Source organism: Globicephala melas, chromosome 2 (assembly GCF_963455315.2).
Source record: "Globicephala melas chromosome 2, mGloMel1.2, whole genome shotgun sequence".
Classification (NCBI taxonomy): domain Eukaryota; kingdom Metazoa; phylum Chordata; class Mammalia; order Artiodactyla; family Delphinidae; genus Globicephala; species Globicephala melas.
Window position 1 is genome coordinate 76,238,928 of NC_083315.2, and position 24,562 is coordinate 76,263,489.

Here is a 24,562-nt window from a genome sequence, read left to right on the forward strand (position 1 = left end):
TTAGCTCTCTAACTAGCCTTTCCAACATCCTGCCAATTCTCAATGGTAGGGGCTCTGAGGAACTACAGGCGCTCTTCCCAATTCTCCCTCTTAATCATCTTGGAGAAATGTTTCTCCAGATTTGGGATGAATCTCTTCCAGTCCTAACTGACGCTAGAACCACAGTCTTAGTGCTCAACTCCACGACTATAAAGCAGCCCATGCCTCGGAGTACGGAAACAGTTCAAATACTGAGGATCTCTAGTGAAGCTCAAGAGTTCCTGTCTCTGAACCTCTTCCCTTCTGTTTAGGCCCAACGGGCTGAATTATATACTCTTACGTGGGCTTGTACTTTAGCCAAGGACAAAATTTGCCAGTATTTACACTGATAGTAGATATGCTTCTCAGAGTAGCTCATGATTTCCAAGTGCTGTGGAAGCAACATGGCTTTCTTACTTTCAGCAGAAATAAAATTACAATTTTTAAAATTTTAAATAGAATTTAAAATTATTAGATGTAATACTTTTACCTGCCACTTTAGCTATTATTAAGATTATGGGGCATTCTAAACTTGACTTGCTGGAGGCTGAGGGAAATCACCTTGCTGGTATTTCCAAAAGAAATGCTGCCCTCAAAGGCACCAGCAGCAGCCAAATCTCTGTCATGGTCCAAAGGGATACTCCCCCAAAAGATAACTCAGAAAAACTGGCTAGAGGAACCCAAAAACTGGCCTCAGAAAAGGGAAAACAAGATTAGAAATTCAATAATTGTTGGTTTGATAAAAAGAGAAAGCTCTGGTTTGGACCAAATAACAGTCCAAGCGAAGAGTCTAAAATTCCCACTCCTTACCACTGTATATGCTTTAAACTACTGGTCTACTGACAAAATGATAACATTCATGAATCAATACTGCTGGGGAAATTAAAACATGTATAAAACCATATAGATGAATATCAATAGTAATTGTTGGTCTCCAACCTCAGATGGATCATCAACACCTCCTGAAAAGCTTTTTACTTGTCACTAAAGAGCTCACGGAATTAGAAGAAAACTTCAATAAGGTCTGTTATTTCAATCAAACAACAGATGCTCTAATCCCTCTAGTATAAAAATTCCAGTAAAGTGAATGTCTAGCTTCTACTCAAACATAGCCACCAAGAGGAAAGTCACTGTTTACCAAGGTTGAATATTCCATCCTCTCTACTAGGAGAATATTCCTTCTTATACTACGTTAAAATCAGAATTGCTTATCTCCTACATATCGTCCAAAGTTTTAACCTTAAAAGTTATAGAACAACCTAAATTATGCTTCAAATATTTGAAGATGCTTCTCAAGTTACTGGTGTCCTCCCTTCTTAAAACTAAATAGCCCTCTGTCCGTCAATCATCCTCTATATGCCAGAGCTGCAAGTTACTTTACTATCTGCAAATAGTAAAACGTATTTCTAACAGGCGATTATGCCTGTTTAGAAATACATTTGCTCAGAATGGTATACAACACCAGTTTCCTGGCTCTAAATGTTGTGTTCTAATAATTTAGCCTAAAGCTAAGGTCTCTATCATTAGGTTTGTTGTTATGTAAAGAAATACCCCAATTGCTGTTTAAAACAACTAGCTTTAATTAATCATCCTGGGGAAACATCAGGTTAGTGTAGGATTGGCTGCATATGAAAACCCTGATTCTCTTAATTGTCAGAAACACATACCTGCGTTGGAAAAAAATCATGCTTTGATGGAATATTATGCATTATCTGGAGTAGGGTCAGTTCAGTTAAGGGCTAGATAGAAAACATTTAAGCTTTGTGGGCCATATTGTCTCTTTGTAACTACTCAACTCAATCTTTGTAGCAAGAAAGAAGCCATAGCCAATACATAAATGAATGAACATGGCTATGTTTTAATAAAATCATTCAAGGGGTTGAGATATTTGGCTGGTAGCCATAGTTTGCTGACCTCTGGTCTAGAGCATACCTTTCTAGGTTACCTGATTCTCACTCTATGGGAGCTATTTTACAACTCTCTAAATTGTAGATAACTAGTAGCAATGAAAAATAATTCTTATATGTACATGTGAAAAAAAATTCTGTCCAGTAAAGGGATGAAAGACCTTTCCCCACCCTCAATACCTCTACCACCCTGCTCCAAAGGAAAAAAAAACCATTTTGCCTCTCTGTTTGAATATTAATTTCCATAATTTTGATCTATGAATGTGTCTGTTTTTGGATTCTCCTTTGAACTGGTTCTAACACCTTACAGACTTCTTCACTGATGAGATACAATCTATATACATGTTCATTTTTATAGCTATAGGTCATGATTTTATTTTTTAAAAATGATCTCAACACCTGCAATGTGCTGTTGTTATATAACTAAGATCTGTCTAAACTACCTATCCCACTGTTCTTGATATATAGTCTAGAGCAATACCATTTCAAATAGTTTCCTTGTCACCAGTTTATAAATTCTCTTGCAAATCGTAAACTAAAGCTTAACTTTTCTAAGAAACACCTGTATTTTTTATCATGTCTCATGTCCAATACCAAACCCTTACAGGATAAAATATAAACTCTTTGTTTAGGTATCCAAGCATCATCCTTACAGTTCACACATCTCACACTGTTTCCCTAAATAAATATTCCAAATACATTCATTCAAAAGTTGTTCACTGTGGTAACCGGGATGTGGGGTGGGGTGGGAGGGAGGTCCAAGAGGGAGGGGATATATGTATACATACAGTTGATTCACTTTGTTGTACAGCAGAAACTAACACAACATTGTAGAGCAACTATACTCCAATTAAAAAAAAAAGGTATTCATTGATAGCTTCTATTTGTCAGGCACAGAGCGAGGCGCTGTAAATACAACAAACAAGCAGCCACTGACGGTGCCTTCACAAAGCTGATACTTTTGGTGGGAGAAAATTAAGGAAGAAGCAGTAAGATGTGCTGAATATTACTGCTTCTATTTTATTAGTCATATGTTCTCTTTCCCCAAGATGTTCTCCTGTCTATTCTGTCAAATTTTACCCATCCTCCAAGATCTCAGTGTTCTGTACTTCCTTTGCAAAATCTTCTCTGTATCAAAATCGCATTCATTTCTCTCTCTTCTGAGTTCTAACTTACATTTGTGCTACTTGAGATTTAATACGGGTCACCTTATCATTTTAGTTAACTTTCTGTGTGTACACAGTTGGTCTTCCCAATTAGAATGTAAGCTTCCTGAAGACTGATACTAATTCTTTTATTCTGTTGCCTGACCCAGTTCCTTATACATAATAAAGTAAGCAAATACTTATTGATAAGATTCTTTCTCTTTTAAGCAAGTTTTGTAATCTGTGAAGTTTTTTTTTTTTTTTGGGTACGCAGGCCTCTCACTGCTGTGGCCTCTCCCATTGCGGAGCACAGGCTCCGGAAAACAACAACGAAAAACATTCCGGAGCACAGGCTCCGGAAAACAACAACGAAAAACATTTCCGGAGCACAGGCTCCGGAAAACAACAACGAAAAACAACAAAATAAGTGGAGATAGGCAACCTTCCAGAAAAAGAATTCAGAATAATGATAATGAAGATGGTTCAGGACCCTGGAGAAAGAATGGAGGCAAAGATCAAGAAGATGCAAGAAATGTTTAACAAAGACCTAGAAGAATTAAAGAACAAACAAACAGATGAACAATAAAGTAACTGAAATGAAAACTACACTAGAAGGAATCAATAGAATAACTGAGGCAGAACAACGGATAAGTGACCTGGAAAACAGAATTGTGGAATTCACTGCTGAGGAACAGAATAGAGAAAAAAGAATGAAAAGAAATGAAGACAGGGCTTCCCTGGTGGCACAGTGCTTGCTGATGCAGGGGACACGGGTTCGTGCCCCAGTCCTGGAAGATCCCACATGCCGCAGAGCAGCTGGGCCCGTGAGCCATGGGTGCTGAGCCTGCGCGTCCAAAGCCTGTGCTCCGCAATGGGAGAGGCCACAACGAGAGGCCCGCGTACCGCAAAAAAAAAAAAAAAAAAAGAAATGAAGACAGCCTAAGACACCTCTGGGACAACATTAAACTCAACAATATTTGCATTGTAGGGGTCCCAGAAGGAAAAGAGAGAGAGAAAGGACCCAAGAAAATATTTGAAGAGATTATAGTTGAAAACTTCCCTAACACGGGAAAGGAAATAGCCACCCAAGACTAGGAAGCAGAGAGAGTCCCATACAGGATAAACCCAAGAAGAAACATGCTGAGACACATAGTAATCAAATTGGCAAAAATTAAAGACAAAGAAAAATTATTGAAAGCAGCAAGGGAAAAATGAAAAATAACATACAAGGGAACTCCCATGAGATTAACAGCTAATTTCTCACCAGAAACTCTACAGGCCAGAAGGGGGTGGCATGATATACTTAAAGTGATGAAAGGGAAGAACCTACAACCAAGATTACTCTACCCAGCAAGGATCTCATTCAGATTTGATGGAGAAATCAAAAGCTTTACAGACAAGCAAAAGCTAAGAGAATTCAGCACCACCAAACCAGCTCTACAACAAATGCTAAAGGAACTTCTCTAAGTGGGAAACACAAGAGAAGAAAAGGACCTACAAAAACAAACCCCAAACAATTAAGAAAATGGTCATAGGAACATACATATGGATAATTACCTTAAATGTGAATGGATTAAATGCTCCAACCAAAAGACACAGACTGGCTGAATGGATACAAAAACGAGACCCATCTATGTGCTGTCTACAAGAGACCCACTTCAGACCTAGGGACACATACAGACTGAAAGTGAGGGGATGGAGAAAGATATTCCATGCAAATAGAAATCAAAAGAAAGCTGGAGGAGCAATATTCATATCAGATAAAATAGCCTTTAAAATAAAGAATGTTACAAGAGACAAGGAAGGACACTACATAATGATAAAGGCATCAATCCAAGAAGAAGATATAACAATTATAAATATATATACACCCAACATAGGAGCACCTCAATAAATAAGGCAACTTCTAACAGCTATAAAAGGGGAAATCGACAGTAACACAATAAGTGGGGTACCTTAACACCACACTTACACCAATGTACACATCATCCAAAATGAACATAAATAAGGAAACAGAAGCTTTAAATGACACAATAGACCAGATAGATTTAATTGATATTTATAGGACATTCCACCCAAAACCAGCAGATTACACTTTCTTCTCAAGTGCACACAGAACATTCTCCAGGGTAGATCACATCTTGGGTCACAAATCAAGCCTCAGTAAATTTAAAAAAATTGAAATCATATCAAGCATCTTTTCTGACCACAACGCTAAAAGATTAGAAATCAATTACAGACAAAAAAAGGTAAAAAACACAAACACATGGAGGCTAAATAATACGTTACTAAATAACCAAGAGATCACTGAAGAAATCAAAGAGGAAATCAAAAAATACCTAGAGACAAATGACAATGAAAACAAGATGATCCAAAACCTATGGGATGCAGCAAAAGCAGTTCTAAGTTTATAGCTATACAAGCCTACCTCAAGGAACAAGAAAATTCTCAAATAAACAATCTAACCTTACACCTAAAGGAACTAGAGAAAGAAGAACAAATAAAACCCAAAGTTAGCAGAAGGAAAGAAATCATAAAGATCAGAGCAGAAATAGATGAAATAGAAACAAAGAAAACAATAGCAAAGATCAATAAAACTGGAAGCTGGTTCTTTGAGAAGATAAACAAAATTGATAAACCATCAGGCAGACTCCTCGAGAAAAAGAGGGAGAGGACTCAAATCAATAAAATTAGAAATGAAATAGGAGGAGTTACAACAGACACCACAGAAATACAAAGCATCCTAAGAGACTACTACAAGCAACTCTATGCCAATGAAATGGAAAACCTGGAAGACATGGACAAATTCTTAGAACGGTATAACCTTCCAAGACTGAACCAGGAAGAAATAGAAAATATGAACAGACCAATCACAAGTAATGAAATGAAACTGTTATTAAAAATCCTCCAACAGACAGAAGTCTAGGACCAGATGGCTTCACAGGTGAATTCTAACAGCTTTAGAGAAGAGCTAGCACCCATCCTTCTCAAACTCTTCCAAAAAATTGCAGAGGAAGGAACACTCCCAAACTCATTCTATGAAGCCACCATCACCCTGATACCAAAACCAGACAAAGATACTACAAAAAAAGAACATTACAGACCAATAGCACTGATGAATATAGATGCAAAAATCCTCAACAAAATACTAGCAAACAGAATCCAACAATACATTAAAAGGATCATACACCATGATCAAGGGGGATTTATCCCAGGGATGAAAGGGTTCTTCAATATGCACAAATCAAGCAATGTGATACACCATATTAACAAACTGAAGAATAAAAACCATATGATCATCTCAATAGATGCAGAAAAAGCTTTTGAGAAAATTCAACACCCATATATGATAAAAACTCTCCAGAAAGTGGGCATAGAGGGAACCTACCTCAATATAATAAAGGCCATATATGACAAACCCACAGCAAACATCATTCTCAATGGTGAAAAACTGAAAGCATTTCCTCTAAGATCAGGAACAAGGCAAGGATGTCCACTCTCACCACTATTATTCAACATAGTTTTGGAAGTCCTAGCCACAGCAGAGAAGAAAAAGAAATAAAAGGAATCCAAATTGGAAAAGAAGAAGTAAAACTGTCACTGTTTGCAGATGTCATGATGCTATACATAGAGAATCCTAAAGATGCCAACCGAAAACTACTAGAGCTAATCAGTGAATTTGGTAAAGTGGCAGGATACAAAATTAATGCACAGAAATCTCTTGCATTTCTATACATTAATGATGAAAAATCTGAAAGAGAAATTAAGGAAACACTCCCATTTACCATTGCAAGAAAAAGAACAAAATACCTAGGAATAAACTTACCTAGGGAGACAAAAGACCTGTATGCAGAAAACTATAAGACACTGATGAAAGAAATTAAAGATGATACCAACAGATGGAGAGATATACCATGTTCTTGGAATGGAAGAATCAATATTGTGAAAATGACTATACTACCCAAAGCAATCTACAGATTCAATGCAATCCCTATCAAATTACCAATGGCATTTTTTATGGAACTAGAACAAAAAATCTTAAAATTTGTATGGAGACACAAAAGACCCTGAATAGCCAAAGGAGTCTTGAGGGAAAAAAACGGAGCTGGAGGAATCAGACTTCCTGGCTTCAGACTATACTACAAAGCTACAGTAAGCAAGAAAATATGGTACTGGCACAAAAACAGAAACATAGGTCAATGGAACAAGATAGAAAGCCCAGAGATAAACCCACGCACCTATGTTCAACTAATCTATGACAAAGGAGGCAAGGATATACAATGGAGAAAAGACAGCCTCTTCAATAAGTGGTGCTGGGAAAACTGGACAGGTACATGTAAAAGAATGAAATTAGAACACTCCTTAACACCATACACAAAAATAAACTCAAAATGGATTAGAGGCCTCAATGTAAGACCGGACATTATAAAACTCTTAGAGAAAAACATAGGAAGAACACTCTTTGACATCAATCAGAGCAGGATCTTTTTTGATCCACCTCCTAGAGTAATGGAAATAAAAACAAAAATAAACAAATGGGACCTAATGAAACTTCAAAGCTTTTGCACAGCAAAGGAAACCATAAACAAGATGAAAACACAACCCTCAGAATGGGAAAAAATATTTGCAAATGAATGAACAGACAAAGGATTAATCTCCAAAATATATAAACAGCTCATGCAGCTCAATATTAAAAAAACAAACAGCCCTATCCAAAATGGGCAGAAGACCTAAATAGACATTTCTCCAAAGAAGACATACAGATGGCCAAGAGGCACATGAAAAGCTGCTCAACATCCCTAATTATTACAGAAATGCAACCCCAAACTATAATGAGGTATCACCTCACACCACTTAGAATGGGCATCATCAGAAAATCTACAAACAACAAATGCTGGAGAGGGTGTGGAGAAAAGGGAACCCTCTTGCACTGTTGGTGGGAATGTAAATTGATACAGCCACTATGGAGAACAGTATGGAGGTTCCTTAAAAGACTAAAAATAGAATTACCATATGATCCAGCAATCCCACTACTGGGCATATACCCAGAGAAAACCATACTTCAAAAAGACACATGCACCCCAATGTTCACTGCAGCACTATTTACAATAGCCAGGTCATGGAAGCAACCTAAATGCCCATCGACAGATGAATGGATGAAGAAGATGTGGTAGATATATACAATGGAATATTACTCAGCCATAAAAAGGAATGAAATTGGGTCATTTGATGAGACACGGATGGATTTAGAGACTGTCACACAGAGTGAAGTAAGTCAGAAAGAGAAAGACAAATATCGTATATTAACTCATATATGTGGAACCTAGAAAAATGGTACAGATGAACTGGTTTGCAGGGCAGAAACTGAGACACAGATGTAGAGAACAAACGTACGGACACCAAGGGGGGAAAGCGGCGGGTGGTGGTGGTGGTGGTGTGATGAATTGGGTGATTGGGATTGACATGTATACACTGATGTGTATAAAATGGATGACTAATGAGAATCTGCTGTATAAAAAAATTAAATTAAATTAAAAAATTAAAAAATAAAATAAAAAAATAAATTTATAGAAATTTGTAAAAGAACTACGTCAAACCAAACTGTATCTAGAGATTAAACAATTGGAGATATTGAAATAATTTAAAATGCATTAAAAATTCCATCTTAACAACTTAAAAACTTAATTTTAAGAGTAAATGAATGATGGAGTTCAGGATACAACTCCCCAAGATATGGTATCTTGGCATACTGAATATTTTAATCTGAGGAGTTTGGGAAACTGACAGAACCAGGAAGGTCACTCTGACGCCCTCCACCCCCACGCCAGCCCTTCTTCCTTGAAACAGGCTATCCTCATGGGAGATGTGCCTTCCCTATACACAGAAAAAAGGAGCATCCTTATGTCCAAAGAAAAAGGGATGTCAAGAAGAATCCTAACACCCAGGCCTTACTAAGTTTCCCCCAGTTTATAATTACCTCATACTTCTTAATCTATATCATATTCATCCATAATGCCTACTCTTCATCAAACTTAGCATGAAAGTACATAGCTCTGTTTCTTTTGGTCTTCATTTCCTGATGAAGACTTCTGTGTCATGCAAAACTTATATTAAATGAATATGTAAGCTTTTCTCTTGTTAATCTGCCTTTGTCAGTTTGCTTTTCAGATCCAACCAGGAACTCTAAGAGGGTTGAAGAAAACTTTCCTCCTCTACAGAATTAAGACTTTTTTATATACTTATGGATATCTCAGGCTAGATAATTATTCCACTGGCCTCATCCTTTAGGGTTTTCTCTAAGTATGCTGTCAGAAATTACCCCATCAAGTAACTGTTCAACCTCTAAAATTGTTAGTTGTCACTGGCTAAGGAAACCTGTCCTCCTAAAGAGAAAAAGTATTACTGGGTGGGTGGCGGGGGGAGGAAGAAAGAAGGAAAAAGAAAGAGAAGTAGCTACACCATGGGTATCTTTTATGTAACAGCTTGTAGTCATGTTACCAACTAGAAATGATCCTATTCTTGAAATTATAATAGAATTAAAAGTCTAGAAGGGACTGGAAATTTGTTCATCAACTGCACTTAACCTTGTCATAAAAAGAAAAGTTGGAGAAGCCTTGGGTAACCTTATAGATTTGTAGGAGTTCTTTTTATATCCTGGATACTAGTACTTTGTCAGATATATGTTTTGCAAATATTGACTCCCAGATAGTGGCTTGTCTACTCTTTTTTTTTAACCTATGCTTTTTTTTTTTTTTTTTTGGAGATACGCGGGGCTCTCACTGTTGTGGCCTCTCCCGTTGCAGAGCACAGGCTCTGGACGCGCAGGCTCAGCGGCCATGGCTCACGGGCCCAGCCGCTCCGCGGCACGTGGAATCTTCCCAGACCAGGGCACGAACCCGTGTCCCCTGCATCGGCAGGCGGACTCTCAACCACTGCGCCACCAGGGAAGCCCAACCTATGCTTTTTAATAAGCAGAAGTCTACTTTTGATTAAGTCTAAGTTATCATTTTTTTCTTTTACAGTTTTTTTCTTTCTGTATTCTGTGTAACAAAGCTTTGCTTATCCCCTAATTGAAGAGAGATTCTCCTATGTTTTCTTCTTAAAGCTTTGTAGTTTTAGCTTTTACATTTAGGTCTAGGATCCATCTTGAATAACTTCTGCTTTCAGTGTAAGAGAAGGACTAACATTCATAATTTTCCATATGAATATCCATTTGTTACTGCACTTTTAATTAAGAATCTTTTCTTTTCCCATTGGAATACTCTGACAAACACTGCTGAAAATCAAATGAACTGCATAAATGTGGGTGTACTTCTGGGCTCTATTCTATACCAGTGTCATATTTCTCAATCACACCAGTACCATGCTGTTGTACAACAGCTTTATACTACGTCTTATGTTAGAGTCAGATAGCATAAATTCTCCAACTTTGTTCTTCACTTCTCAAGACTGCTTTAGTATTCCAGGTCATTTGTTTTTCTAAAGAAATTTTAAAATTAGCTTGTAAATTCCCATACAAACACAAAGAATCTTGGTAGGGTTATAATTGGGATTGCATTTAATCTACAGATCAATTTGGGAAGAACTGATATTTTAAGAATATTGTCTTCCTGTTCATGAACATGGTACATCTTTGCATTTGCTGAGGTCTTTTAAAATTTCTCCAAGCAAACTGTTTGCTTAGCAGTTTTCAGTGGTCTTGCATGTCTTCTAACATTTACTCTTAAGTATTTAAACCAAGTTTCTTAGATGCTACTATAAATGATATTTCTTTTCATTTAATTGTTTAAAAAACTAAGCTGTTCTTTTTTACTTTTTTGCGGTACGCTGGCCTCCCACTGCCGTGGCCTCTCCCGTTGCGGAGGACGCACAGGCCCAGCGGCCATGGCTCACGGGCCCAGCCGCTCCACGGCATTTGGGATCCTCCTAGACCGGGGCACGAACCCGCGTCCCCTGCATCGGCAGGCGGACCCCCAACCACTGCGCCACCAGGGAAGCCCCTAAGCTGTTCTTTACATACAATAAAATGTTCAGATCTTAAGTGTACCACTTAATCAGTTTTGATGAATGCATATTAAGACACAAGACATTTCTGTCATCTCAGAAATGAGTTACCTTCACAGTAGAACACTTCTCCCAGTGGCAACCACTGATTTGATTTTTATCAACACAGGAGAGTTTTGCCTATTATAGCTGTTCATATAAATGGAGTCATACCGTAGTTTTGAGATTTGGCCTCTTCCACTCAGTATAACATTATTGAGATCATTAGATCATTCCATTTTATTGTTAAATAGCATTCAATGTATGAACATAACACAGGTCATTTATCCACTCTCCTGCTGATGAGTAACTGGGATGTTTCCAGTTTTAGGCTATAATGAATAAAAATGCTATGAACATTTTTGATGAAAGCTTTTGGTGAACTATGTTTTCATTTTTCTTGGATAAACACCTGGAAGTAAACCTGTGGAGTCATGGAGTAGATGCATATTTAACTTTATAAGAAATTGCCAAACAGTTTTCCAAAGTCATTGTACCATTTTACAGTCCAACTAGCAATTTTAACTTTAGCTTTCAAAAAATTTTAGCTATTTTGAACAGCAAGGTCCTAATGTATAGCACAGGGAACTATATTCAATATCCTGTGATAAACCATAATAGCAAAGAATATAAAAAAAGAATGTCTCGGGCTTCCCTGGTGGCGCAGTGGTTGAGAGTCCGCCTGCCGATGCAGGGGACACGGGTTCGTGCCCCGGTCTGGGAAGATCCCACATGCCACGGAGCGGCTGGGCCCATGAGCCATGGCCGCTGAGCCTGCGCGTCTGCGGCCTGTGCTCTGCAACGGGAGAGGCCACAGCAGTGAGAGGCCCGCATACCGCAAAAAAAAAAAAAAGTCTCTATGGGTATAACTGAGTCACTTTGCTGTACAGCAGAGATTGCCACAACATGGTAAATCAACTCTACTTCAATTAAAAAAAAATAAAACAAATTTTTAGCTATTCTGGTAGGTGTGTACTGTCAGGTCATTGTGGTTTTAATTTTCATGTACCTGACAGCTAACAACGTGGAGCATTTCTTAACATGCTGACTGCCCATTTGTATATTGTCTTCTATGAAGTGTCTGTTGTAAAAAAATTGGATTGCTTCTTTCTTATTGCTGAGTTGTCAGGAATCATTATATAGTCTACACCTAAGTCCTCTGTCAAATAAATGTGTTGCTAATACCTTCTATTCTGTGGCTTCTCTTTTCCTTTTCTTGATGGTGTTCTGGGATGAATGTAAGCTTTAAATTTTAATTAAGTTCAATCCATCAATTTTTCTTCTATGTTCTATGCTTTCTATATCTTCCGTAAAAAATTTTTGTTTATCTTGAAGTGGTAAAGATATTAATCTATTTTTTTCCCTAGCAGCTTTATTATTGTAGCTCATATTTAAGTCCATGATCCATCTCAAACTTATGTTTGTCCATGATATAAGTTAAGAGTTGAAGTTCTTTTTTTTTTTTTTTAGTATTGTTTTATAGTTGTCCCAGCACCATATATTAAAAAGAGATGTTTCTTTTCTTACTGAATTGCTGGAGTGCTGTTATCAAACACCAGTTGCCATATAGGGGTGGATCCCTTTCTGGACTCTATCCTGTTCCATGATCTATTTGTCAGTCTTTATATGAAAACTACTCTGTCTTGATTAGTATTGCTTTACAGGAAGTCTTTAAGTCAGGTAAAGTCCTTCTTCCTTTCGTTTCGAAGATTCTCCTGGCTCTTCTTAATTCTCTGCCTTTTCAGATCAACTTTTAAATAATCTTGTCAATGTTTTAGAAAGAGCCTCCTGGAATTCTGACTGAGATTCCATTAAATCTATAGCCCAGTGGAACTAACAACTAAATGATACTGAGTCTTCCAATTCATCAACATGGTACACGTCTCTATTTATTTAGATCTTCTTTGATTTCTATCAGCAATATTTTATAGTTTTCATTGTTGAAGTCTTATCATCTTTTGTTAAATTTATCCCTCTGTATTTTATAATTATTGATGTGACTATAAACAATACTGTTTTTTTAAAATAGAAGTATAGTTGATTTACAATATTGTGCCAATCTCTGATGCACAGCAAAGTGACTCAGTTATACATATATACATTCTTTTTTTATGTTCTTTTCCATTATGGTTTATCACAGGATACTGAATATAGTTCCCTGTGCTATACATTAGGACCTTGTTGTTTATCCATTCTAAATGTAATAATTCGTATCTACCAACCTCAAAATCCCAATCCATCCCTCTCCCTCCCCTTGGCAACCACAAGTCTGTTTTCTGTCTGTGAGTCTGTTTCTGTTTTGTAGATAGGTTCATTTGTTCCATATTTTAGATTCTACATATACGTGGTATCATATGGTATTTGTCTTTCTCTTTCTGACTTACTTCACTTAGTGTGATAATCTCTAGTTGCATCCATGCTGCTGCAAATGGCATTATTTTGTTCTTTTTTATGGCTGAGTAGTATTCTATTGTATATATGTACCACATCTTCTTTATCCACTCATTTGTCGATGGACATTTAGGTTGTTTCCATGTTTTGGCTATTGTGAATAGTGCTGCTATGAACATTCAGGGTGCATGTATCTTTTTGAATTATAGTTTGGTCCAGGTATATGCCCAGGAGTAGGGCTGCTGAATCATATGGTAATTCTATTTTTAGTTTTCTGAGGTACCTCCATACTGTTTTCCATAGTGGCTGTACCAACTTACATTCCCACCAACAGTATAGGAGGGTTCCCTTTTCTCCACACCCTCTCCAGCATTTGTTATTTGCAGACTTTAAAAATATTTATTTATTTATTTAGGCTGCACTGGGTCTTAGTTGCAGCACACAGGATCTTTGTTGCAGCATGTGGACTCCTAGCTGCGGCATGAGAACTCTTAGTTGCAGCATGCATGCGGGATGTAGTTCCTCACCTGGGGATCAAACCCAGGCCTCCTGCATTGGGAGTGCAGAGTCTTACCCACTGGACCACCAGGGAAGCCCCTGTGGACTTTTTAATGATGGCCATTCTGACCAGTGTGAGGTGGTACCTCATTGTAGTTTTGATTTCCATTTCTCTAATAATTAGTGATATTGAGCATCTTTTCATGTGCCTAGTGGCCATCTCTATGTCTTCTTTGGAGAAATGTCTATTAAGGTCTTCTGCCCATTTTTTGATTGGGTTGTTTGTTTTTTTGCTGAGTTGTATGAGCTGTTTGTATATTTTGGAGATTAAGCCCTTGTCTGTCTCATCATTTGCAAATATTTTATCCCATTCTGTAGGTTGTCTTTTCTTTTTTTTATGGTTTCTTCTGCTGTGCAAAAGCTTGTAAGCTTGATTAGGTCCCATTTTAAACAATACTGTTTCGATAATTTCAATTTCTAATTGTTCACTGCTAGTATATAGAAATATAATTGACTTTTTGAGATTGCCCATGTAACCTTTGACATACCTAAAAGTACTTATTAATTCTAGAAGTGTTCTTGATGATTCCTTAGGACTTCTCATGTACATAGACATATCATTTGCCAATTCAGCTGAATTTATTCCTTTCCTGTTTTATGCCTTTTTTCCTCTTGCCTTATTACACTGGCTAGGACAAAAAATTCAGGTAATGAGAGTGGAAATTCTTACCTTGTTACTAATATTAGAGGGAAAACATTTAGTCTTTCACCTTTAAGCATGCAATTACACTTAAAAGCTATAGATCTGGGGCTTCCCTGGTGGCACAGTGGTTGGGAGTCCGCCTGCCGATGCAGGGGACACGGGTTCGTGCCCCGGTCCGGGAAGATCCCACATGCCGCGGAATGGCTGGGCCCGTGAGCCATGGCCGCTGAGCCTGCGTGGTCCAGAGCCTGTGCCCCGCAACGGGAGAGGAGAGGCCACAACAGTGAGAGGCCCGCATATGGCAAAAAAAAAAAAAAGAAAAAAAAAAGCTATAGATCTTTCATGCAAGTCTTTTTATCAAACTGAGGAAGCTGCTTTCTATGCTGCGTTTGTTGAGAGGTTTTATCATGGATATTTGATTTTGTTGAATACTTTTTCTACATCTTTGGAAATGTTTTTCTTCTTAAGTCTGTTAATGTGTTGAATTACACTGGCTGATTTTCAACAATTAAGCCAAACTTTCACTTCTGGTACAAACCACATGTGCATTTTGAGGATCAGCGTGTTGCTCACCTTGTAAAATGAGCTGCAAAGTGTTCCCTCCTCCTCTATTTTCTAAAATAGTTTGTGTAAGATTGGTATTATTTTTCCCCATAAGCATTTAAAAGAATTCACCAATGAAACCATATGACAGTCAAGCTTTCTTTGTGAAAAAGCTTTTGAAATGAATTTACTTGTATTAATAGATAGAGAGCTATTCAAACTCTCTGTTTCATCTTGTCCCCTTTTGGTGAGTAATATTCAAGAAATTTGCTTATTGCACCAAAGTTGTCAAATTTATTAAGTTATTCCCAACACTTCCTTATTATTCTTTTAATGTATATATGATTTACAGTGATAACCTCTCTTCCATTTCAGATATTGGTAATTAGTGTTCTTTCCCCTCCTCCTCTCTCCCCCTTTGTTTTACTTAGTTTAGCTGGGACTTATTCAGTTTATGGGTCTTTTCAAATAATCAAATTCTGGCTTTGTTAGCTTTTTCTATTATTTGTGTAATAGTACACTGATTCCTGCTCTTATCTGTACTGCTTTCTCCCTTCCACTTATGCTGTGCTTCTTTTTCTAGCTTCATAGGGCAGAACCTCAGGTCATGTGCTGTAGATCTTCTTTTTTAATACAAGCATTTAGAGCTACACATTTTCTCCAAGGCACTGCTTTAATTGCACCAACAAATTTTGCTGTATCATATTTCATTATAGTTAGAAATATTTTCTAAATTCCCTTCTGATTTCTTTTCAAAACCATGGGTTATTTAGATATGCCCATGTCTAAATGAAACAGTCCTTTCATTTCCAAATATTTGGTGTTTTTCTAGGTAAATCACTGACTTCTAATTTAATTCGTTTATGGTCAGAAAAAATACTTTGTATGATTTTAAACCTTTTCAGTTTATTGACACTGATTTAAAGATGAGCACATTGTTCAATCCTGTTGAGTGTAACATGTACCCTTGAAAGGGATTTATATCTTCAGTTGTTGGGAACAGAATGTTGTAAGTATCAGTTAGGTCACAGTAGTTTATATGGTTCATTTAGTTCTATGTCTTTACTAAATTTTTGTCTAGTTATTCTGTCAACTGCTAAGAGAGGTATTCAGATCTTCAACTGTGACTGCGAATTTATCTCTCTAATTATACTGATTTTTGTTTCATTTATTTTGAAGCTCTGTTATTAGGTGTATACACATTTATCACTGTTTTATCTTCCTTATGTATTGACTTTTATCATTATCAAATGTCTGTATATAATGAGATTGACTAATGGAAAAAGAGGATTTTAAAGAAGCAAATGGTATGGGTAAATTTCTAAGTAACAGTTAACTGAGTTTTTAAAGTTAACTGTTATTTTTTTCAAGGGTATAATATCTTAACTCTGATGACAATTAAGTCCCTTGGGGAAAAAACAAGACTCTGCCTCTTCTAGGCTGAAGACTGAAAAAAACTTACACAAATTTGAATAAACACTTAAGTTTAAGAGGCAGCAATGACAAACTGTCATAATCATAAAAGGATTTTTTACTTCATGGTGACAGTTATTAAAGTATTATATCTATTGGGGTTTTTTTTGGACAGTTAATATTATTCTTATTTTTTTAGAATTAATTTTTATTCGAGTATAGTTGATTTACAGTATGGTATTAGTTTCTGCTGTACAGCAAAGTGAATCAGTTATACATATACCCACTTATTTTTAGATTCTTTTCCCATATAGGGCATTAGAGTACTGAGCAGAGTCCCCTGTGCTATACAGTAGGTCCTTATTAGTTATCTATTTTATATATAGTAGTGTGTATACGTCAATCCCAACCTCCCAATTTATCCCTCCCCCCATACCTATTGTTAATAAAGATGCTGGCTTCTATGCTCTGTGTTGAACCAAAAAAATTCAATTGCATGGCTTCCCTGGTGGCGCAGTGGTTGAGAGTCCGCCTGCCGATGCAGGGGACACGGGTTCGTGCCCCGGTCAGGGAAGATCCCACGTGCCGTGGAGTGGCTGGGCCCGTGAGCCATGGCCGCTGGGCCTGCGCGTCCGGAGCCTGTGCTCCGCAATGGGAGAGGCCCGCGTACCGCAGAAAAAAAAATTCAATTGCAGAATGATCTATCAATGTTTCCAGTAACACTGCTACACCAGTTTCCTTTTAATGGCTCATCAGTTATGCCATTGCCGTGAAGGTAATATAAGGAGACTCATTTAGCAACATATTATTACATCATCTTAACATGAAGTAAGGCCCATCAGGCATTATTAAATTAGCCTGATTTTTGCAGTATGTCAGCAGCATTTTATGTACATTAATAGCAGAGTTAAATGTTCCTTGGGGATTCTGTTGAAGAAAAATGATTTCAAAGTTGTGTCTGGATATAATTTTGTAGTCACTATTTATATTTTCTTCTAGTATCATTGTGTGGTTAAGATTATTATGTTGCTTGTGAACAGGTAAGATAAAATGGCAGCCAATTATTAATTGTTTTGGTGTATTTTTTTTTCTCTGACCCACTACAATAAATACAGTTTGGAATACAGGTTTTTCTTTGAATGGGAGTGATACATCTTTTTAAACTCTTGAATTTCCTGGGTTTACTACTTAGGCCTCAAATCAGCTGGTGTGAACCATCATAACTTCTGGCAACTACAGCATAGCCAGAGCTAAGTAACAGTAATAAATAGCAAAGCCATTGTTCCTTTCACAGTAAGGAATACTTTCACTTATTTTAAGAGCCCTCTGGTCTTCACTGATGTTATTTATCCTTGTTGCAGTATAATCTTCTCTCATCTGTGCTGAATTTTGGGCTTTCTCTTTGGGGCCCATGCACTGCTTCCATGAATTCTTCAAAAACAAATCTTTCCCTGACTTGAATACCTATAAATCTTCCTGTATACAGGAATATTGTTATTTTACATATCATACATTACCGTAACCTTGTTCTCTTTTCCTTAGGCCTGCCTGATCTCTCCAACATGTGATAAAAAATTATTAAAAAGCAATCTTACAGTTTCTTCTTTTTTAATACTCCATATGTGCTTGTATTTGGAGTATACAGAGGAACTGGGTGTCTCAAAGCATAATTCCCAGTCGATGTGAATTAAAATCACCTGGGGTACTTGTTAAAAATAGAAATTCTCAGGCCCCTCCATGACTGAACAAATTAAAATGAGAGGGAGGTAAGGGATTCTTACCTGCAGTATAATTACATCAAGGCTAAAAACATCAAGCAGGAGTTTAGAAGGTTTATTACCACTTGCTAGGTATACGGCATTGAGCAAATTACTGATACCTCTGGAGAACACTCATTTTCTAACCTGCAAAATGGGTGCTGTTAAAAGGAGTACATGTGGGAGTTCCCTGGTGGCCTACTGGTTAGGATTCCGGGCTTTCACTGCTGAGAGCCTGGGTTCAATCCCTGGTCAGGAAACTAAGATCCATGGGCTGTGGGTATGGCCAAAAAAAAAAGGAGGGGGGGCAGATTAAATGTGTATTCAATGCCTGGCTTAGTTAGTGCTCAGTAAATGATAACAATTATTATTAGAGTGCTATGCATCTAGGTTAAAATAAATGTTTTGATATGAGAATTAAATCTGGTATAAACACATATTAATCACTGGTAAAAACTGTCAGGCTTCTCTGGTGGTGCAGTGGTTGAGAATCTGCCTGCCAATGCAGGGGACACGGGCTCGAGTCCTGGTCTGGGAGGATTCCACATGCTGCGGAGCAACTAGGCCCGTGAGCCACAACTACTGAGCCTGTGCGTCTGGAGCCTGTGCTCTGTGACAAGAGAGGCCACAACAGTGAGAGGCCAGCGCACCGTGATGAAGAGTGGCCCCCGCTTGCCTCAACTAGAGAGAGCCCTCGCATAGAAATGAAGACCCAACACAGCCAAAAATGAAAATAAATAAATTAAAAGAAGGCTCAACATTTAAAACAAACAAACAAAAAACTGTTAAGATTCATCTTTGCAAAATTGGAGAATTACATAAATGGAGCTTATCACTGATTCTAACTAAATAGCAACACCTTTGCCAAGGGAGTATAAAAAATGTTAAGTGAAAACTCATTAATTAATATAAGCATTAACAATAATTTAACAGCTTCAGCTGTAATTTCAAAGACCTTACAACAGTTTTTTTTCCTCAAGTTTAGCAGTAGTGTTAACATTAGACCAGTGGTTCTCAATCTTTTTGGTTTCTTAAAAATAATATTAAGGACTCAGAATAGCTTTTTTTGGTGGGTTATATGAATAGAAACATTTTAAAATATGCATTCATTTTGTAAAATACTGTCTTTCCCTTTCAAGTACATGCAGTTTAGCCTTCAGAGACTTACAAAGTATGTGGGGAAAAAATTGCTAATTCTATTCTTCAAATGAAGAAGTCAATACAGAGATGGGATTTAAGGTTAAATGACTTGTCTTAGAACCACAGGTCAGAAACTCACAGAGATGGGATTTGAACCTAGGTATTCTGATTCTGAAAGGCATAATTATGGGGTAGGTATTAAATGAAGTAATATTGTTAGTATGACAGTTAAGTGCCTATGTCTAAAATTAGGGTGGGTCTCATGAAAGGCATGCAGACAGCAGAAAACTAATTAGATATATTCTGCCTTTCCTTTGTATGCTTTCTGGCTTGACACTGATGGGAATCTGGCAAACTGAGTGTTTAGGATTCTCAGTGTAAAGATGTGGGGAAAGAAGCAGAGAAAATGGCCATTAGTACAAATGCAACATGCTAAGGAATATGCAAGAGCTGAAAGAAAGATTACAAGTCAAAGAGACTGTACGAAGCTCAAAAAATTGGATGTGGATTTGCAAGTAGCACTTTGCAAGAAACTGCCCTCAACAGGAAACCCCGTGTGTCTTGTCACTTTAGCAAAGCTATATTATAACTACCCTTAAACCAGGCACTCACCATGGTCTGGTCATCTCTGGCCCAAGCAGTTTTCAGATCTTTTGATGACACAATACCTTGCCTAACCTGTTGGTTCTTCCCATAGATCAAAGAAGAAGAAATGAAGAATAAGTAATTAACAGATGACCAGACCTCTCCCCTAGTTTCCCCTTTAGTAATCTCATGAACAAACTGTGTGAACAAACTTGTGAACAAGACAGCATCTAAAGAAAGATCACAAGAAGTCAACAAGACTACATGCAGTGGGGGCTGGCAATGACTCTGATCCCTTATCTCAATGATTAACTGAGATTACTTGCTCTTTTTTTCCCCTTTAAAAACTGTCTTGGCTGAGCAGAATCTTCGGAGTTAGTTTTGAGGGGGACACAAGTCTGCCTTCTCCCCAGACTGCCAGCTGTCTGATTAAAAGCAATCTTCCTTTCTACCAGCACCTGCCCCTCAGGTATTGATTTTCAAGCAGCAAGCAGCCAGACCTGAGTTTGGTAACAGGTTGAAATGAAAGTACTTCCAACATTAGTAAGTTTAACATAGGATGGTCAAGCTACACAGAGCAATTTTATGTTCTTCTTGTACTCTATCGGCAACACTGTTCTTTTCATGAGGAAATAAATAAACATCATTTTCAGAAATAAGCATTTTGGAAGAAGGTAGGAAGCTAACTGCTACTTTGCCTCCAGTTAAAATGGAGGTGAGTTATGAAATTCTTTGATGCTAGAGAAAGAAAATCTGGTGAACTGTGGAAGGGAAACCATTTTAAGCAGAGGAGCAGAAAAAAAGAAAATATGTTTAATTACTAAAAACCCACCACATTTAGTCACAAATTAAATGCACAAATAATGGTGAAATAAATTGGATAAATTTCTACCTCCTCTGTTAAAGTCTTTATCTATGTGTTAAAGAATTATCTCATTGCTTTTGTTATTTATTAACTTACTTGACAGCCTGGTAATCCAGTATCTCTGCTGTACAGGGAAAATGAGCCCCTCTCTGAAGTTTTTCCTGTAAAACAAAGAAAATAGCTCCATATAAAAATCCTCATTTACTGACACACAGTCAATTCAACTTCTAGACCATTCATGGAAGTACAGAGAACCAATGAGAAACAAGAAGACAAAAATCCAATAAATAAGACTTAAAAAGCTTACTACCATTCAAGTCACGTGAAATAATGAAAAAAAATATTCAAAAGCATGGATATCTATAGAGCCAATAGTATGATTCATATACCCACAAGTGAGAATGTTTTCCCGTATTTGCTTCAGACTGAACACTCTCCTCTTTCCTTCTCTCTCTGAGAAATTGAAACAGTAAAGATACAGTTCACATCTCACCCTAGACCACAAGGTAACCACTATCATAAAACTGGTATGATTCCCATGTATATTTTGAATCTTTTAGTACATATTCATGTATTCAAACAATATACATTACTATTTGTGTTGAATACATTTAAACAGATGGGGTTACATGGTATACATCTTGAGATATATGTTAAAAGTAAACACCTAGTTCATTCATTTTTTACTGCTATAAAATGTCCCATTATACAAATAAAACCACAGTTGATCTATTCTCCTACTGAAAAATAGAAAAACAGTTTCTGCTTTTTTTTCTAGTTATCATGAATAATGCTTAAACAAATATACTTGCACGTCCTATACACACATAATAGTTTCTCCAGGATAGACACAAAGAAGTGGAACTGCTGGGTTAAACAATGCACACTTTCAACTTCATAAGTATTACCTTTCTCTGAAGTTGTCATGCCAATTTATACTCTTCCCCGAAATGTATAAGAATTCCTGTTGGGATTATATTTACAGTTCAAAAGCTGATGGCTAAGTATCAGGAATGGTATAGGCCAGCTTGAGAGGGAGAGCAGGTGTCTCACAGTGCTGATAATTGACAGTAGTGTTCTTACTCGTTTACTTTTCAATACACATGAGTTTAAGTAAGTTCAGTAAAGCCAATTTTCAAATAGTATATAGTTTTAAACTAAACAGTCTTTCACAAATAGACATGTTGCTTAAAAAGATTTCTGCAAGGTTCACAGTTTGATGTTAATATCAAAGATAGAGATACAAGTAAAAATGACAATGGCACAGCTAATTCTTTTTCTTCATTTCAGGGTAAAAAAAACACAATGTAATTAAATCTGACAAGTTATCCAAAATATTTAAAATTATTGAGGCTATATGAAGTCACCATAATTGTATACTATACACTGAGATATCAGCTTGTGATTATATAAAAATGTATAGTTTATTAATTTAAAAAACTGCACACATAGATGGGATGCTGAAAATTGTTTACCGATAGGGTGCATAATTTAAAAAAAACTTAGAGACATATGTACTAATACTCTATCATTTTCATTGATGTATGCACCCCACTGATGTATTCAACTGGCCAACTGATGTAGAAATCTTACAACCTGAACTTGGCATCTACTGAACCTTTAGATATACAAAATAATTCTTCCAATAACAAAGTCAGTTATTAGAAAACACTTTAATAATTAAGAGTATAATTTCTGGGCCCATTAGGATATTACAGCATATGTCTTAAGACGCACTTACTGTCTGTTCCTGATGAAGCACCTATTTCACGTGAAGCAATGCCAACACATAAAAATGCTGATTTATGAGAACAGGTTAATTAATGTGGTCTAGTTGCCTCACATTATCACCACCAAGTAGTATGTTCTACGTAAAGAATTTTAATTTGCAAAATACACATATGAAATTAAAAAGAAAAACATTTCTAACTCTTTAAATATATCCTTCACAAGTAAGACCGCTTATAAAAATCAAGGTGATATCTCACAGTTTTAGATTCTACACTTTAACTCTTGGAATGTGGCTTCACAAAATCCTTAAAGGATTATGCATTTGCAATTCTGACACACACCCCTCCCTGCCAGACCAAGAATATGGAAGAGACTGAAGGGATATGCCAACGCACCATAACAGGCAGACAGATCACTGGGAAAAAATAAAGAACAGCCCACATCTATGATTTGCAGGTAGTACTTTATTAATCAACTACATTAAACAAGTTTATGAGATGTTAAAAATCATTCTCAGTATATGTCTTCAATTTTAAGAAAATGTTGCCTTTAAAAACAAATCATGGGGCTTCCCTGGTGGCACAGTGGTTAAGAATCTGCCTGCCAATGCAGGGGACACGGGTTCGAGCCCTGGTCCAGGAAGATCCCACACGCCGCGGAGCAACTCAGCCTGTGCACCACAACTCGTGAGCCTGTACTCTAGAGCCCGTGAGCCACAACTACTGAGCCTGTGAGCCACAACTACTGAAGCCCGTGTGTCTAGAGCAACTGCTCTGCAACAAGAGAAGCCACTGCAATGAGAAGCCCACACACCACAATGAAAAGCAGCCCCCGCTCGCCGCAACTAGAGAAAGCCCGCATGCAACAACAAAGACCCAACACAGCCAAAAATAAAATGAAATAAAATAAATAAATTTATGAAAAGAAAAACACAACAAATCATGTCTCATACACTTGGCAGGACAGAATTGGGAGACAGTAACATTTTAAACCAATATCATAAAGTTTAAAAAAAAAAGACTATGCCAATGAGTTGTCATTCACAATACACTATCAACTTATTAATAGTTGAAGTACTCACCAAGCCCTTTTAACCTTGTAAATTCTTCCTGAAACGTTATCTCAAACAACCAGTAAAGACTTGAAACTAAGCAACAACTGTTATACTTTCACTCAAATACACTAGTAAGGAATCTTTTTTTTTTTTTAATTGTTGAGGTGGTAAAGGGAACAGAGTGAGAGATCAATATTAGGTCTGTTTTTTAATAAAGTACAGATTTCAAATATAATCTTAATTTAAGTATCTGTGTGGAGGCTACCCATCAGATAGACTGCTTAAGAAAATGTCAAGTTTTAAAACTTACTTCCTGTGCCTATTAAAATTTCTAAACTTCTTCTTTTCACAGAGGATATTCAAACCAGAAAGAATGAAAACTCATTTAATATAAGCTCAAAATATTTCAAAGTAAAAGTTCCTTCTGAAATGGAAAGTTGGTAGTTTGTTTTTAAAACGACAATGAACCTAATTCAAATGAGATTCCAAAATGTAAATACATTTTTATTTCACCTTTAATTTGTTAGGAACTATTTATTTCTTAGGGACTTAGAAGTCTGGGTACTCCTGAAATATAATAATGCATACTCAGTCTGAGATTTAAAAGACAATAATCTTTAATTCTTTCAAAATTACTTTTCACAAGAACTCTTTTCATGAATTAAAATGAATCCTATGTCTTTTTGTTTAATCTTAGGTGTCTGACAAATAAGAAAAACTTCTGACTACTGTATTATGGGGTTACTACTTCTACATAAATATTATACAT

General features: G+C 36.8%; 1 protein-coding gene across 5 annotated transcripts in view; it reads right to left on the minus strand.

The window, feature by feature from the left end:
- The window catches only part of TCF12 (transcription factor 12), a 379,393-nt gene that overhangs the window by 99,426 nt on the left and 255,405 nt on the right, over positions 1-24,562 (minus strand). For all 5 annotated transcript variants that reach the window (XM_030878793.3, XM_030878803.3, XM_030878791.3 and 2 more), the window contains one exon: positions 21,105-21,169. In XM_030878793.3, the coding sequence (XP_030734653.1) occupies positions 21,105-21,169 (65 nt within the window). The remainder of the gene's footprint in view (positions 1-21,104; positions 21,170-24,562) is intronic.